At 53.9% G+C, this 17,697-nt stretch overlaps 2 protein-coding genes across 3 annotated transcripts in view; both read right to left on the bottom strand.

Moving 5' to 3' along the window:
• bin1b (bridging integrator 1b) overlaps window positions 1–2,907 on the bottom strand; it is a 39,752-nt gene extending 36,845 nt beyond the window's left edge. The window contains exon 1 of one of the 2 annotated variants that reach the window (XM_079263697.1): window positions 2,541–2,907. In XM_079263697.1, the coding sequence (XP_079119823.1) occupies window positions 2,541–2,621 (81 nt within the window). In that variant the 5' untranslated portion in view covers window positions 2,622–2,907. The remainder of the gene's footprint in view (window positions 1–2,540) is intronic. The other variant, XM_079263698.1, reaches the window with a different exon arrangement.
• A 2,612-nt stretch (window positions 2,908–5,519) lies between these two features.
• LOC306773757 (indian hedgehog B protein-like) lies at window positions 5,520–17,198 on the bottom strand (the record flags this gene model as incomplete). Its single annotated transcript, XM_079263657.1, has 3 exons — window positions 5,520–6,467; window positions 11,823–12,084; window positions 16,899–17,198. The coding sequence occupies 3 exons, from the start codon at window positions 17,196–17,198 to the stop codon at window positions 5,803–5,805; spliced, it is 1,227 nt and encodes a 408-aa protein (XP_079119783.1). The 3' UTR covers window positions 5,520–5,802.
• Between the last annotated feature and the right edge of the window lie 499 nt (window positions 17,199–17,697).

Here is a 17,697-nt window from a genome sequence, read left to right on the forward strand (position 1 = left end):
TTAAGACCCTCAAGAAGACTGTTTCACATGTACAGTAGTCTGTTAAAATCTCCTGTTTGCTTTGATCACATCTAAATAACCTCAGACTGAACCTGTTAATCATCACATTACAGACGGCGATGTGGCTTCAGGTGAAGCAGGGGGAACTAAAGTCAAACGTTTCCTTCTTTACAGCTAAACTAGTTCCTCTAAATGCTCCTCCACACAGCCCCACACAGCTCCACACAGCCCCACACAGCTTCACACAGCCCCACACAGCTCCACACAGCCCCACACAGCCCCACACAGCCCCACACAGCCCCACACAGCCCCACACAGCTCCACACAGCCCCACACAGCCCCACACAGCTTCACACAGCCCCACACAGCTCCACACAGCCCCACACAGCCCCACACAGCTCCACACAGCCCCACACAGCCCCACACAGCTCCACACAGCCCCACACAGCTCCACACAGCCCCACACAGCCCCACACAGCTTCACACAGCCCCACACAGCTCCACACAGCTCCACACAGCCCCACACAGCCCCACACAGCTTCACACAGCCCCACACAGCTCCACACAGCCCCACACAGCTCCACCCCCCCCCCCCCCCCCCCACAGCCCCACACAGCCCCACACAGCTTCACACAGCCCCACACAGCTCCACACAGCCCCACACAGCTTCACACAGCCCCACACAGCCCCACACAGCTTCACACAGCCCCACACAGCTCCACACCCCCCCCACAGCCCCACACAGCTTCACACAGCCCCACACAGCTCCACACCCCCCCCACAGCCCCACACAGCTTCACACAGCTCCACACAGCCCCACACAGCTTCACACAGCTCCACACCCCCCCACACACAGCCCCACACAGCTTCACACAGCCCCACACAGCTCCACACAGCCCCACACAGCTTCACACAGCTCCACACAGCCCCACACAGCTTCACACAGCCCCACACAGCTCCACACACCCCCACACAGCTCCACACAGCCCCACACAGCTCCACACACACCCCCCCCCCCCCACACACAGCCCCACACAGCTCCACACAGCCCCACACAGCTTCAAACAGCTTCACACAGCTCCACACCCCCCCCCCACACAGCTTCACACACCCCCACACAGCCCCACACAGCTCCACACAGCCCCACACCCCCCCCCCCCCCCACAGCCCCACACAGCTCCACACAGCCCCACACAGCTCCACCCCCCCCCCCCCCCCCCACAGCTCCACACAGCCCCACACAGCTCCACCCCCCCCCCCCCCCCCCCCACACACACACACAGCTCCACACCCCCCCACACAACCCGACTGACGGGTTGTGGTGAAAGGAACTGGGATGTTTTTCAGCAGAAGCCGCAGCAGGTCCCCAGGAGACCAGAACCGGCCTCCGGGCGGCGGCGTGGACCGGGCAGCGGCCCTCCTGCTGCAGGACTCGGTGATTAGAGGCTAGACTCTCTGCAGGCTTAAGCAGCGATTAGGATGGACAATAATAACTCGCTGATCAGGTTTCATGTGGTCACTTTTAGGGACTTTCCCCCTCCAGTCCTGCAGGTTTTGCTTCTACAAAGGGGACCCTGCAGGACTCACCAGGATCCTCCAGGACACTGCAGGACTCTCCAGGATCCTCCAGGACACTGCAGGACTCACCAGGATCCTCCAGGACACTGCAGGACTCACCAGGATCCTGCAGGACTCTCCAGGATCCTCCAGGACACTGCAGGACTCTCCAGGACCCTGCAGGACTCACCAGGATCCTCCAGGACCCTGCAGGACTCACCAGGATCCTCCAGGACCCTGCAGGACACTGCAGGACTCACCAGGACCCTGCAGGACTCACCAGGATCCTCCAGGACACTGGAGGACTCACCAGGATCCTCCAGGACCCTGCAGGACACTGCAGGACTCACCAGGACCCTGCAGGACTCTCCAGGACTCACCAGGACCCTGCAGGACTCTCCAGGACTCACCAGGATCCTCCAGGACCCTGCAGGACTCTCCAGGATCCTCCAGGACACTGCAGGACTCACGAGGATCCTCCAGGGCCCTGCAGGACTCTCCAGGACCCTGCAGGACCCCCCAGGACTCCTGAAGGACTTTCCAAACTTCTTTGTTTCAGTCTCTTCTTCTCTTCTGTCCAGATGATCCCACTCCACTTCAGAACATTGAAGTCCTGGTTCTGGGGAGGATCCAGGTCTCTGTCAGACCCGCTGAGGTTCTGGTTCCGGTCTCTGCTGGATTTCAGATCCAGTTCTCAGACCTACCTCCATGCTGGGACATGCTAACAGTCTGGTATTTACTGGTCTTACTGGGAGCAGGTGGTGAACTGGTCTGGTGGTCCAGCAGAGGTCTGGTGGTCCAGCAGAGGTCTGGCGCGCGCCCTGGTGCTGTTGGGTTGCTAGGAGATGAACCTTTACCTGCGTGACGACACCTGACACGGGAGTAAGACGCACGCGAGCGCGCGGACCTGCAGCAGGACGGAGACTCTACAGGATCCAGTTTCCCAGCAGGACGCGGAGTCCCACGGCCACGCGAGTTCCTACCTTCTCTTGCGCCCTGGTCAGCCTCTTCTGCACGTTCATGGCCAGCTTCCCGGCGGTCACGCCCTTCCCCACGTCGGCCATGTCGCGCGCGGCGTGGACAGCTCCCCGAGGCGGCGTGAGGACCGGAGGACTGGTGTCCCTGGAGCTTCTTCTGGACGCGCTGCGTGAAAGCTGCGCGAGCTGCTCGCGCGTGACTCTAATCCCGCTATGAGGCGGGACGTGGAACGTGCGCGCGACAGGAAAAAGAGCAACGTGTGGGGGGGCAAGAGGACAGGTGTCCCCTCTCTGACTGGGTCAGGATGAACTGGATCTGGACAGGTGTCACGTTTCCTGCGCGCGGCTCTTAAAGGCGCAGCAACTGTTGCGCACACGCACCTGCTCCCGCGCACGGGGGCGGGGGGGGGGGGGGGGTTAGGACCCCCAGTTCTTCAGGGTCCATAAAAGACTTCTGGTTCTTTGTTTATTTGTTTCTGACCGCGCACTGATACCTGATGTGATCTGGGTGTGATGCGGTCAGCGAGTGGATCTGTACGTAAAGAATGACTCGTCACAATAACTCCTCCCAGTCCTCCCAATCCTCCCAGTCCTCCCAGTCTTCCCAGTCCTCCCAATCCTCCCAGTCCTTCCAATCCTCCCAGTCTTCCCAGTCCTCTCACACCGTCCTCCCAGTCCTCCCACACTGTCCTCCCAGTCTTCCCAGTCCTCCCAATCCTCCCAGTCTTCCCAGTCCTCCCAATCCTCCCAGTCCTTCCAATCCTCCCAGTCTTCCCAGTCCTCTCACACCGTCCTCCCAGTCCTCCCACACTGTCCTCCCAGTCTTCCCAGTCCTCCCAGTCCTCCCAGTCTTCCCAATCCTCCCAGTCTTCCCAGTCCTCCCAGTCCTCCCAGTCTTCCCAGTCCTCCCAGTCCTCTCACACCGTCCTCCCAGTCCTCCCACACCGTCCTCCCAGTCCTCCCACACCGTCCTCCCAGTCCTCTCACACCGTCCTCCCAGTCCTCCCACACCGTCCTCCCAGTCCTCCCAGTCCTCCCAGTCCTCCCACACCGTCCTCCCAGTCTTCCCAGTCCTCCCAGTCTTCCCAGTCTTCCCAGTCCTCCCAATCCTCCCAATCCTCCCAGTCCTCCCAGTCCTCCCAATCCTCCCAGTCCTCTCACACCGTCCTCCCAGTCCTCCCACACCGTCCTCCCAGTCCTCCCAGTCCTCCCAATCCTCCCAGTCCTCTCACACCGTCCTCCCAGTCCTCCCACACCGTCTTCCCAATCCTCCCAATCCTCCCAGTCCTCCCACACCGTCCTCCCAGTCTTCCCAATCCTCCCAGTCTTCCCAGTCCTCCCAATCCTCCCAGTCTTCCCAGTCCTCCCAATCCTCCCAGTCTTCCCAGTCCTCTCACACCGTCCTCCCAGTCCTCCCACACCGTCCTCCCAGTCTTCCCAATCCTCCCAGTCTTCCCAGTCCTCCCAGTCCTCCCAGTCCTCTCACACCGTCCTCCCAGTCCTCCCAGTCTTCTCACACCGTCCTCCCAGTCCTCCCACACCGTCTTCCCAATCCTCCCAGTCTTCCCAGTCCTCCCAATCCTCCCAGTCTTCCCAGTCCTCCCAATCCTCCCAGTCTTCCCAGTCCTCTCACACCGTCCTCCCAGTCCTCCCACACCGTCCTCCCAGTCTTCCCAATCCTCCCAGTCTTCCCAGTCCTCCCAGTCCTCCCAGTCCTCTCACACCGTCCTCCCAGTCCTCCCAGTCCTCTCACACCATCCTCCCAGTCCTCCCACACCGTCTTCCCAATCCTCCCAGTCTTCCCAGTCCTCCCACCGTCCTCCCAGTCTTCCCAGTCAGCAGAGACATTCACCTGCTGGTCTGTAGTAGAAAGTAGAATATTTACCATGGGGCCAAATCCCTAAAATCTGCCACTGGGGGGCACAGTCCCCACGCAGCCACGTGCACGCGCCCCACAGCAGGTGCACGTGTGTCTATATGTTCGGCGTGGAACCTTCCAGAATAAAACACGAGACCAGCATCTTGTTCCATGTTTTCATTTCAAAAATAGACTTTAGCTGATAAACATCACGCGACCTTCTGTAAACAATCAATAAAGTTCTGAGTGATCCAGATGTTCTGCTGGAACCCGTTTCCCCGTGTTCTTCATCATCTTCATCATCATCTGTTAGTCCTGCGTGGAACCTGTTCTCCAGGTCATCCGGGTTCTGGTGGACCCGTCCCGTGTGGAACCTGTTCTCCGTGTTCTCCAGGTCATCCGGGTTCTGGTGGACCCGTCCCGTGTGGAACCTGTTCTCCGTGTTCTCCAGGTCATCCGGGTTCTGGTGGACCCGTCCCGTGTGGAACCTGTTCTCCGTGTTCTCCAGGTCATCCGGGTTCTGGTGGACCCGTCCCGTGTGGAACCTGTTCTCCGTGTTCTCCAGGTCATCCGGGTTCTGGTGGACCCGTCCCGTGTGGAACCTGTTCTCCGTGTTCTCCAGGTCATCCGGGTTCGGGTGGACCCGTCCCGTGTGGAACCTGTTCTCCGTGTTCTCCAGGTCATCCGGGTTCTGGTGGACCCGTCCCGTGTGGAACCTGTTCTCCGTGTTCTCCAGGTCATCCGGGTTCTGGTGGACCCGTCCCGTGTGGAACCTGTTCTCCGTGTTCTCCAGGTCATCCGGGTTCGGGTGGACCCGTCCCGTGTGGAACCTGTTCTCCGTGTTCTCCAGGTCATCCGGGTTCTGGTGGACCCGTCCCGTGTGGAACCTGTTCTCCGTGTTCTCCAGGTCATCCGGGTTCTGGTGGACCCGTCCCGTGTGGAACCTGTTCTCCGTGTTCTCCAGGTCATCCGGGTTCTGGTGGACCCGTCCCGTGTGGAACCTGTTCTCCGTGTTCTCCAGGTCATCCGGGTTCGGGTGGACCCGTCCCGTGTGGAACCTGTTCTCCGTGTTCTCCAGGTCATCCGGGTTCGGGTGGACCCGTCCCGTGTGGAACCTGTTCTCCGTGTTCTCCAGGTCATCCGGGTTCTGGTGGACCCGTCCCGTGTGGAACCTGTTCTCCGTGTTCTCCAGGTCATCCGGGTTCGGGTGGACCCGTCCCGTGTGGAACCTGTTCTCCGTGTTCTCCAGGTCATCCAGGTTCTGGTGGACCCGCCCCGTGAGACACGGTGAAAGACGTCTCGTGTCCCGGCGCCGTGGAGAACCGCTTTAGACCAGTTCTAACTGGGAGGAACATCTGGAACCATGAAGAACCTGTTCAGACAGGAAGTCCACCGCGGTCCCGTTGGGCCCTACGGATCCGGCTCCACCCCCAGCGGGTGGAGGCGGTCCAGGTCCAGCAACTTCCCCCCCAGCCACAGTAAGAGGTGTGAATACCAGTGCATCCCGTCCCCAGTGCTCCCAGTGCTCCCAGTCCAGCTGTACATCAGCCTGAGGGGGGCGAAGGCCCAGTGGGCCAGCCAGTGCTGGTCCACCACGGCGTAGCAGGACGCCACCACGCCGTCCACCACCACCGTCCCCTGCCGGGTCAGCGGTGCGAACACACCCCTCCCCACGCCGGTGCTGACCTGCCGGACCCGGGACAGACGCCCCCCGTCCCCGGCTGAGACCAGCACGCACTGTCCCGGCCGGACGCTGCCGGCGTACGCGGTCCTGAGGGCGTGGGGGTCCGGCGGCGCGCGCACCGAGCAGTTCCCCTCCCACACGAAGACGAGGTGGGCGGTGGTCAGCGAGAGCCGCAGCCCGGCTTCGGTCTGCAGGGTGTAGAAGAGGCTGTGGGTCCTCGGGTCCCGGTCCAGGAAGGTCAGGACTTCACTGAACAGCAGCTGGCTGCCGGATGAAGCCAAGACCCGGTCCCCGGGACGCAGGTCCTCCATGGACCTCTGAGCGCCGCTCTCCAGCATCACGGAGGCGTTGCCAGGGAAACAGCCACCAGACTTCGCAGCCATGGAGTGGTCTGGACAGAGACAGAGAGGGACAAGATGCTCAGAGAAGAAATTCATGTAAAAATGTTTCAGTTCTGCAACGTCGGGTCAGAAAATACGTTAAATCTCTGCTGCAGATGTTTTGTTTTTATAAAACCTTACATCTGTCTGTAACACTTCTAGATGTTAAAAAAAGATGCTAATGATGCTAAAGATAACCCTGCAACTACTTTTTACACATGCTAACAATGCTAAACACTCTGGAACTATGTTTTACACATGCTAACAGCTGCTAATGCTAACAATGCTAAACATCACCCTGGAATTACCTTTTACAGATGCTAACAATGCTAAACCTCCTTAAACTATTTTTTACACATGCTAACAGATGCTAACAAGGCTAAACACCCTGGAACTATGTTTTACACATGCTAACAGCTGCTAATGCTAACAATGCTAAACATCACCCTGGAACTACCTTTTACACATGCTAACAGATGCTAACAAGGCTAAACACCCTGGAACTATGTTTTACACATGCTAACAGCTGCTAATGCTAACAATGCTAAACATCATCCTGGAACGAGTGTTTCCAGACGTGTTGCTGCATCAGATTGAGTTTTCCCATCAGCTGATGAAATGTCTGACATGATGTTTATCTGTTGCGGGGACGAAGATCCGACCTGATGACGTTTTTGTCACACGTCTTCCTGATATTTTGAGTCGAGGAGAAATTATGGTTTTTCCATCAGATCAGCAGGCTGGTGATGTTTCTGTTGGTTTCTATCAGCTAAGTCATTCCTAACTATTCCTTCCTAAACATTCAAGTCCGAACTTTTACAGATTTAATCATTAATAAGGAATTTTCTGGAATAAAAAAGCATTTCTTCCTGTGTGTCCTGCAGGGACAGGCTGGAGAAATGGCGCCACCTACAGGCCATCCTGGTGAAATGACTGGTGTTCATCAGAAGAAGGAAAGATTTTCTCCGTTTAGCTGAAACAACCAGTGTAATCTGGTTCAGTTGCTGCTCTACATGTGTGTGTGTTGGTGTGTATTTCTCTGATCATTTAGACTTTTATTCGCCGTTTCATCTGGTTTTACTCCCATCCCTGCCTGGACCAACTCTGACTAAACATTGACTCGTCTCATTCCAGCTCCCACCGAAAGAACTGATAAACGCTGCTGTTTGCTCGCGGCGTCGCTGCGGAGACTTCACGCACTTGGAAGTGACACTTGAGAACGAGTGGAGTCCATGTGAGGATAAATATTTGGAGGAAGGTGAGGAAGCCAAGGCCAGGTGATAAGATAAGCAACTTGAAGGAGGAAGGAGCAGCGCAGGTTAATCATCAGCCAGTTGACTGGCTGCTTCATCGGGAGCAAAGCCGGCCATGTGGAGGAAGACTAATCTCTCTTTTATTCCACTTGTAACAGAAAAGACAACTTTTTCTCTCAGTTCATGAACACCAACAAGCACCGATCCACTTCCCAACCCACCAGGACCATGAATACTTAATAACATTCGTGATCCCCGTCCAGTCCGGTTTCACGCTTCATGACTTACATCACGTATGTTCCTGCAGAGCAGCGTGCTTCGTTGTGCTGCTGGCCTGTGTGGCGACACGGCGTTACTTTGTTTGTTTATAACCTCCCGAGAGGTAAACAACGAGCCGTGACGTTCTGGAATCGCTGGTTTTCTTTTAGCTCTGTTCGTCGCTGAGCTTATGAAGTGATTTTCATGTTAAAACTGCGACTTTACACCTGTAAAAAGTTCTCAGGCAGGAATACGTTTCACCTCTAAGAGGCTGAAAGAGACATGAACAATATTATCGGCACGATATCGGCATCAATAAAACAACGCGACCAGTCCGGACAGGATGCACACAGCTAGTTCAGTGTGAAACTACTGTCAGGACTTATTTTGATGTCGCCCACAAAGCAAGTGGAAATATTTTTCCTCTTTCGCACAAAGAGTTAAAGTTAGATCCTTTTCAACTCTTTTCTTTACGTCTGCGGCTGCCAGCAGAGTAATTCTGGCCTTTAATTCCACAGCAGAGGAAAGTGGAAAATCCCTGCAGGTCGGTGTGTTTGGCGGGAATATTGACATCGTTTTGGTTATGGGCTAAATGAGCTGTAAAATATTGAAATATCAGCTAAAATCCAACATCGTGCATCCCTAGTAAAAAGTTATTTTCCCCAGATGTGACCTCTGAAATGTGAAATGACTTCTTCTACATCAGCCCTGGTGCTTTACCGCCCCCTAGTGGTCGTTTTGCAGCGCTGCCGGCAGTCCGCCATCCTGCTTGTCAGATTCCTGTTCTTCGACTCGTTTTGAGGATTTTTTTAAGGAAAAAAAAGGTCTAAATCATTAGGAAGAAAGAAAAAATACCAACTTGATTGGTTGCCCGTCTGATCAAGTCAAGGACTGAGCCCTCGCAACCCGATCTGGGAGGGAGAGGAGAGGAAGAGGAGAGGAAGCAGGAAAAGAGAGAAAGAGAAGGAAAATCTGTTACCACTCAGTGAAAAATGACTCAGACGTTTCATTGGCTGTTTGGTTCGGATGCATTTTAACACCTGGATGAGATTTTCAGCACATCTCTCCGTTCGGGTTCAGGTGACGCCTCGGTGCTACTTTTCATGCTAGCTGCACATGCTCCAGCGTTAGCTCTGGAACCAGCAGCCATGTGAGCCGGTTAGGGTTACGACCAGACTGAAACTGGTCTAAAGAAGACCCGTGTCTGGTCATCGCAACATCTAGCTGGTGTTGGGATGTTCTAATGCTGGTTGAGATTATCACGCAGACCAGTAACGATCTCCATGACTTTTCACAAACTTTCTTTTTTTAAGTAAGTCTGCTGAAACAAGAGAAGAAACCCAACCAGACATAATCTCGCCTACGGGACATAATCTCGCCCTGCCCTCTGGGGAGAACTACGGCTGATTAATGCCAGTCTGACACAGAACCAATTCAGGATTAGTTTGTTTATTTCAGAGGAATGCTAAACTGCGAGCTTAGACAGCTTCTGCAGGAAAACGCTGGAAAGTTTCTGTATGTTCAAAGAGGTCGATGTCTGAATGAAGCCAGTCTAAGGACTTCCTTCAAATTGTTCTAAATCACACGTTGAGTCAAAACTGTCCACTCTGCTAACGGTCCGCTAAAACTCTGCTAACAGTATACTAACTGCCTGCTAACACTCTGCTAATGGTCTGCTAACACTCTGCTAATGGTCAGCTAACCGTCTGCTAACAATCTGCTACCACTCTGCTAATGGTTCGCTAACACTCTGCTAACGATCTGCAAACACTCTGTTAAAGGTCAGCTAACGGTCTGCTAACAATCTGCTTATGGTCTGCTGACACTCCGTTACCGGTCTGCTAACAATCTGCTAATGGTCAAATAATGGTGCGCTAACACTCTGCTAACAGTACGCAGTAGGTCTGCTAAATGCTAATGCTAATGATTTGTTAACACTCTGCTAATGGTGTGCTAACTGTATACTAATGGTCTGCTAACACTCTGCTAAACAATTTGCTAACGGTCTGCTGACAATTTGCTAATGGTGTTCCAAATGTTTGCTAACTGTCTGATAACAGTTTGCTAACATTTTGCTAACTTTCTGGTAATGGCGCTCTCACGATCTATAACAATTTGCTAACAGTCGGCTAAATGTTTGCTAATGGTTGACTAATGGTCTGCTAACGGTTTGCTGACATCTGCCAAGAATTTGCTAACTGTCTGCTAACGTACTGCTAGCTAGGGAATGTGACGGTTGAGTTCCTACACAAAGGCTGGGCGGTATACCGTCCTGGGTCTCCGGCTGGTGAAAGCAGTTTCGTTCTTGGTTCCTGGATACTTGTGGAAGTTTATAGAAACGTTTTACAGCAGCCTCAGCTCAGTAAATAACAGAAGAATGGTGATGGTGTCAGTTCTTCTGATCCTGCTGGGCGATTATTGTCCTGAAACTTATTTTATTCCAGGTTTCCACAAATGAAGACAGCAGGTTTTCTACTTTCCAGGTGGTGAGGTGTGAGGAAAGCGGAAGTGGCTGGCAAAGGAGGGAACAGGAAAGCTAAGCAGTGAGAAGGATTACGGCAGACGTTAGACATCCAGTAAGCAGGAAAGTGAGGAGAAAAGCAGAAGAACTCAGAGCTGAATACCTTAGAAACATCCCACAGCTTGTAAAGGTGTTACTGGAGGTGTTGCACTGAAACTATGACACCTGAGTTTGTTAGAGGAAGCTGCCTGTGTCACCTGACCTGCTGAAAGTTAAACAGCTTCGTTCAGATCAGGTTTGGTGTCTGAACGGGTTCAGATATGTTTAACCTTCTCACTTCATCCTTCCAGCTCATCTTCTTAGAAAAGCTGCTCTGCAGACCCTGATAGAAACCTGAACTGGAAAGATGTGAGAAGCGGCGGCGATACGAACCATCAGACCATAAATCATTTATGGAATGGTGTTTTGGGTTAAACATTGAACAAGATGCTGCATACCTCCTTCTCAACCAGACGGAGAACTTTTCCAACCTGAACGAAGCGCCTGCAGCTAACTGAGCGCCATGAAACGGTATTGTTGGGTCAAACATTGCAGGAAGCTGTCGACAGCGCAGCTTCAGGAATCAGGACGGTAGGTGGTTGAGTAGGTGGTTGGGTTTGTTGTCTGCTTGCAGGACAGCTGATCTGGAGGTGTGTGATTGGACGAGGAATCTGCTCGGTTTTGGTGAGTATCATCTTAATGTACAGACGTGTTTGTTGTGGTTCATCCCTGCAGAGGCCTCGCGAGGCAAAGTGGTTTCAGGAGAGGAGTCAGACTAAGACCTCGATAGACCAGCACAGAGATGGTTTGGAGAAGGAAACCACCCTGGAGAGGAATATCTAGGCCTGGTGGCGGGTGAGCTGGGTACCATGGCATTGCAGACTGGTAACTGCGACATGGAAGGGAACCTTGCTGGTGGGGAGGGAGCCAGAGCTGGTGCGTAAAGGGAAGTTAACCCCTAACCCCCAGTCTGGATGGTGTCCTGGAAGGACAGCCGGTATCTGGGGTTTCCATTGTTCTCCTGGGGATCCTTAACACCCACAAGGTAAATGATGGACTACCCTTAAGGGACTTGTGACTGGTAGGAACAACGTCCTGGATCAGAATTAGTCATGTTTCCTGTTGGACTTCTGTGCTAGCAAGAGGAGGTTCATAAAGCTTCCAGGCAGCAAGAAACCTCGGTATACAACCCTAACCCCAACTCGGTAGAGATGGATTTTATCATCAGCCAGTGGCTTAACGTGCTGGACATCCAGATGTCTGGGATGTCTGACATGTGGATCTCCAATCAACACCTCTATGAGTGCAGTCTGCAGCATCAGGTTCTGATAAATCCAGAACACAAAGCTCCTCACCTGACTTGACGCTGCAGTGGATGTGGCCTTTGGACTCGTAGTAGACCCAGTCGAATCCGGCCTCCACCGCCAGCCTCGCCAGCATGCCATACTTGTCCCGGTCCCGGTCCGAAGTGGTGATATCCACCGCCCGGCCTTCATAATGCAGCGACTCCTCTGAGTGGTGGCCGTCTTCGTCCCAGCCCTCGGTGACCCGCAGCCGGACTCCAGGCCAGTGGTTCATGACGGAGATGGCCAGAGAGTTCAGCTTGTCTTTGCAGCGCTGCCGTGGAGGAGACACAGCAGATGTCAGGAACAGCCTCCATCTTTATGCTCAGATAAGAAACAAAAGGTATTTTTTATAAATCACCACCTTCCAACGAGATTTTCAGGTAATCAGTTCAGACCTTATGCAGACGACACTCTGCTGTTCTTTAGGAAAACAAACTTCTGCAGGGAGAAATGTTTGTGTTTCTGCCGGAATTGAACAGTTTTCCTTCAAATTCCTGTTATCTGTAGCCGCTTCCTGAAGTATTACTCTCGTATTCTTTGCATTTTCTGTGTGCAGCTGCATATAATTCATGAAATGATAGAAATGAACTCTGCTGCTGGTTTTCTTTATTGAGAACTTTATTGAGTTTGTTTTTCCTCCTCTGCTGCGCTACATGGAAACCATTCAGACTTCATGGACCATCACAAGGATCCATTCTACCAGCATCCATGCACTCCCCATCACCCTAGTCACCCACCCACTCCCACCACCACCACCTTGTCTGTGGCTCCAGCCTTCCCACAATGGACCCCTGCTGTCCCAGCCCGCTCTGGTGTTTGCTCTCTGTGGTGAAGTGAGGCGAGCTTGGATGCTATGTTAAGGATGGATGGAGGGATGAAGGGTGAAGAGGGGGACTGTGAGGTTATATGGGGTGTTTGAGTGGGGGGTGACAGGAACATGAGGTCCTCGGCGTCCCTCTAAACCTGGAGTCTGGTCAGGTTGAGCAAACAGGGGGTGAGAGGGCCTATTGAAGGCCTTGTTGAACTCCCTCCTGCTCTGGCTTGTGTAAACAACTCCTCCAGTCTGCAACCTTATCTAATCAGACGCCATTGTCTGGGCGGCTGCAGAAAGTCTCAGGTGACCTCGCAGGTACATTGTCTGATTATTGGAAAAGGCATGTAAAGAATTCATTAAAAATCACTCAACGCTGTGAAACTTTGCAACACCATCACTCCAATTTTTCATCCCAGTTCACCCATTTTAAACTCATTAACAGCTTTTATCAGTGCTTTGGTCACAAACGTCACAGTTATCTGAGACGATTAAATCCAAGGGAACAAGTTGTGGAGTCCAGTTCCTGCACAGCGCACAGGGAGGCTGGTCAGACTGGCCCGTAGAGGGCGATGATCCTAAGGACGAAGCGAAAACTTGGTTTTGTTTCTGAGAGCATCGGGTACGATGTTCTCACTTCCATCCCGTCCAACGAGCCTCAAACATCTGGCCAGTTACGGAGAAAAGAGAAACATCAGATGACTTGTCTGGAAAGAAGCACAGAGTCCGAGTCCTGGTCCGTTAGCTGGGAACTCGTACACTAAACTGATCCGGATCAAAGGAGCGGACTCGGTCTACCTACAAATCCAGGTCTCGGTTCATTTATAGTGGACTACAAACATGGTGGGTTCACCGCATGACCACCAGGACATGATCTACCCACACCTCTAGTACCTGATCCACCCAGACCACCAGGAACTGATCCACCCAGACCAGTAGGACCTGATCCACCCAGACCACTGGAACCAGACCCACCCAGACCACTGGCACCTGATCCACCCAGACCACTAGGACCTGATCCACCTAGACCACTGGAACCAGACCCACCCAGACCACTGGGAACTGATCCACCCAGACCACAAGGACCTAATCAAATGTACACTGACTGCACCAGCAGCAACCTTCCAACCCCATCATATGATACTGTATTTAATCTGAAGGATAGAGAAACTTTTCCTTTGAGGAACAATACAACTACAACTCCTTGGAGCTTAGTCCACCAACATTAGCTAGCACTTACTACGACCATTCATGTCAGCATTAACTAGCATTACAAATATTACCCGTCATGTTAGCATTAAGTGGTATACAGCGGCGACTTTTTCCTACTTGTTCCTTGCTTCTCTATTGTTCAGTCATGTTGATATTACAGCTGTCATCCTAAATCACACCCCTGATGTCCAAATGTAACGTCGCAAAGCAGAGGAAGAGGAACAGATCGATGCCAGTGGACAAACCCGTACAGAAGATGGCAACTTGGGAGAAAATAAAAGAAAATGTAGTCATTTCTTTAAAAGAAAATCCTTTAAAACAACGTTGTCTTGAAGAAAATAAGAGATTGGAGGAGATTGGAGCCAACCAATTGGTGTCGTTTATGTTTGACCCCAGCTTCATACAAAAACAAAACTAAGAAAAATACCCCCCCCCCCCAAAAAAAAACTTTCCATCACCAGCCGCCACTGCAAATATAACAAACATTACTGGTTAAATTAGCATTGACTAACATAACAGACGCTACCAATCATGTTAGCATTACCTAGCATAACAGACCTTACAATCAGATTAGTGTTAAAACAAAAGTTACCTCTCATATTAGCATGAATTAACAAAGCAAACATTACCAGTCAGGTTAGCGTTAACCGGCATAACAAACATTACCAGTCAGGTTAGCGTTAACTAGCATAACAAACATTACCAGTCAGGTTAACCAGCATAACAAACATTACCAGTCAGGTTAACCAGCATAACAAACATTACCAGTCAGGTTAGCGTTAACCGGCATAACAAACATTACCAGTCAGGTTAGCGTTAACCGGCATAACAAACATTACCAGTCAGGTTAGCGTTAACCGGCATAACAAACATTACCAGTCAGGTTAGCGTTAACCAGCATAACAAACATTACCAGTCAGGTTAGCGTTAACTAGCATAACAAACATTACCAGTCAGGTTAGCGTTAACTAGCACCTCTGAAAGCCCCCAGTGATGGAGCCCTCCATGACTCTGGGCCCATCAGGGCTCCAGACTGGGATTAAACCCTATAAATGTCTCTTTCCATGCTGGCTGTGATAAGAATAGCTCGCGCCGCGGCCACAGATGCCTTTTCACGGCGCGCGGCGTGGATTCTGTGTTTTCTCTCTGCGGTCAGACACGAGCTGGATTTCATAAATCACCAGGTTTAGTTGCTTTTCCTTCCAAGGTGTCCGGGTTTCTGTAAGTCAGCACCAAACCGCTGGCTGCACAAACATTTCACGCGCATGACAACGCGCGCTTGTGCACGCTGTTGCGCTGCTAAAAGGCTCATTAAGCCCCGCGAGGCCTCCTGAAAACGCGCAGAAATGTTTGGAAAAGCAGTTTTCCTGTTGATTGTTGCTGGAATGTGACTGTTTGCTAATCAGCCTTTTAGACCACTACACATGAAAAATCCCATCTAAATGTAAATTAATGAATGAAACGAAATAAACAGACTGAAAACAGAGTGGGTTCTTCTGCAGCGCAGCTCCTGAACAGGCCGGCCTGTATGCAGCGCGCGAGCTCCCAGGAAAAGCGAATAAAACCTGAATTATGACGGGAAAAGTCCGGATAATTAAGGCTGCAGCACAAGGAGAGGCTATTTCTGCTCCCAGGCGCTGCGAAAACAAACAGAAAAGTCAGAGGGACAGTAAAAGACACACAGCAGGCTGTCTCCTGCGGCTGGAGCCCATAAATTGTGCAGGTCCGCGCCGCGTGCGTCTGCATGCGCGCGCTGGAGAGAAACGCATGAAAGACGCTTCAGGTGGAGGTTCGGCTGACATTTAGTTTAATAGAAAATGGAAGTGAAGAAAAAAGAAACGTCCAGATGATGTTTGTCTGCACATGCGCACTTTCAGCCAGGCTGAGCAGCGCGCGCAGCGAGGTGACAGCCAGGACTGGAGCGCGCTCTCATTCCCCACGTGGGTCTGTGGACATAAACTGGAGGAAGCTGCGGTCATGCAGTCAGATATAAATACTTTATTCCTGGGAAAATTGAGAGTCAAATAAATTCCACGCGTGGCCACATGAGTGGGGACGTGGTGAAGGCTCCTGGCGGCCAGAAGCCAGACCAGCGGGGCTAAAAAGACGCCCCAAACAAACGTTTCCACCGAAAACATGACGGCAAACAGAGGAAGTAGTGTCTGACAGGAGCCGCCGCTACGCGCGTGGTAAGGAGCGGTGCTTTCCGCACGCGGTGGCCGCAGTTCGACTCCAGCTTCCGCGGCAACAAGCCTCCGCGGCAACAAGCTTCCGCGGCAGCGGCAACAAGCCTCCGCGGCAACAAGCTTCCGTGGCAGCGGCAACAAGCCTCCGCGGCAACAAGCTTCCGCGGCAGCGGCAACAAGCCTCCGCGGCAACAAGCTTCCGCGGCGGCGGCAACAAGCTTCCGCGGCAGCGGCAACAAGCCGCCGCGGCAACAAGCTTCCGCGGCAGCGGCAACAAGCCGCCGCGGCAACAAGCTTCCGCGGCAGCGGCAACAAGCCGCCGCGGCAACAAGCCGCCGCGGCAGCGGCAACAAGCACCCGCGGCAGCGGCAACAAGCCACCGCGGCAACAAGCTTCCGCGGCAGCGGCAACAAGCCGCCGCGGCAACAAGCTTCCGCGGCAGCGGCAACAAGCCGCCGCGGCAGCGGCAACAAGCACCCGCGGCAGCGGCAACAAGCCACCGCTGCAGCGGCAACAAGCCACCGCTGCAGCGGCAACAAGCCACCGCTGCAGCGGCAACAAGCCACCGCTGCAGCGGCAACAAGCCACCGCGGCAGCGGCAACAAGCCACCGCGGCAACAAGCCACCGCGGCAGCGGCAACAAGCCGCCGCAGCCAGAATGGAGCGGCGCGGCACCGTGGAGGTAAATCCACGGTCACGATGACAGAAAGGGGGAAAACTCTCCGCAGCAGTTTCACCAGAAGGGAAGTAAACACGCTGGAAACTGAAACGGATGCGTGAGACCTGCTGACACACCTGACCTCTGCAGTCAACAAAACGCGGAACAGATTAGCGCACGCGCTGACAGAGCGCGTGGCGCGCGGTGCTGGAGGTTACCTGCGTCATCAGGCGGTCTGCGCCGCTGTTCTCCTCGTCCTTGAAGATGATGTCGGGGTTGTAGTTTGGGATGAGCTCGCTGTAGCGCGCGGAGAAGCGCGTGATCTTCCCCTCGTACCTGCCGCTGGCCCCCAGCGTCTTCTCCGCCACGTTGGGGCTAAACTGCTTGAGGGCGAGCGGCGCGAGCTTCCGGGGGGGCCGCCTCCTGCCGTAGCCTCTACCCGGTCCGCAGCCCTCGCTGACCGTGGAGAGGAGGAAGGCGCATGCGGCGAGGAGCGTCACCAGCGTCTGGAGCAGCATCCTACCCCCCGCCCCCCCTCCCCCCCCCCCTCCCCTCCGGCGGGAGGCTCAGGTCTCCCCGCTGCGTGCTGGAGCGCAGTCCGCGTGGCTCCCCGTCCCTCTACAGAGGAGGCTGCGGGGCAGGACTCAGCGTGGCGTCCCCGCAGGTCCACATTCCCGGCGCGTAAAAAGTGCCAAATGGAGACGACCTGTCCTGAGCGCGGCTCGTGTCCTGAACGCACGCGGAGGCAGGGGCATAAATAGGTGAGGTGGGTTTATCTTGGCAGGCAGCTTCAAAGCGTGGAGCGGCTGTGAGAAACATGCGGTGCGTGGGTCGCCTGCCGGGCGTCCCGCAGCGGTCTGTGTGTCGCGGCTGGAGGACTCCCTCCAGGACTGATGAGGGGTGCGCCCTGCTGGACCTGCCCCCTGCTCCCTCTGGGGGGGGGGGGGGGGGGGGGGGGGGGCACGGACCCCGCGGCAAGCGCGAGCCACTAAGCTGGCGCGCGCCTTCTCTGTCCTT

Source organism: Telmatherina bonti (genome assembly GCF_933228915.1).
Source record: "Telmatherina bonti genome assembly, chromosome: 24".
Taxonomy (NCBI): domain Eukaryota; kingdom Metazoa; phylum Chordata; class Actinopteri; order Atheriniformes; family Telmatherinidae; genus Telmatherina; species Telmatherina bonti.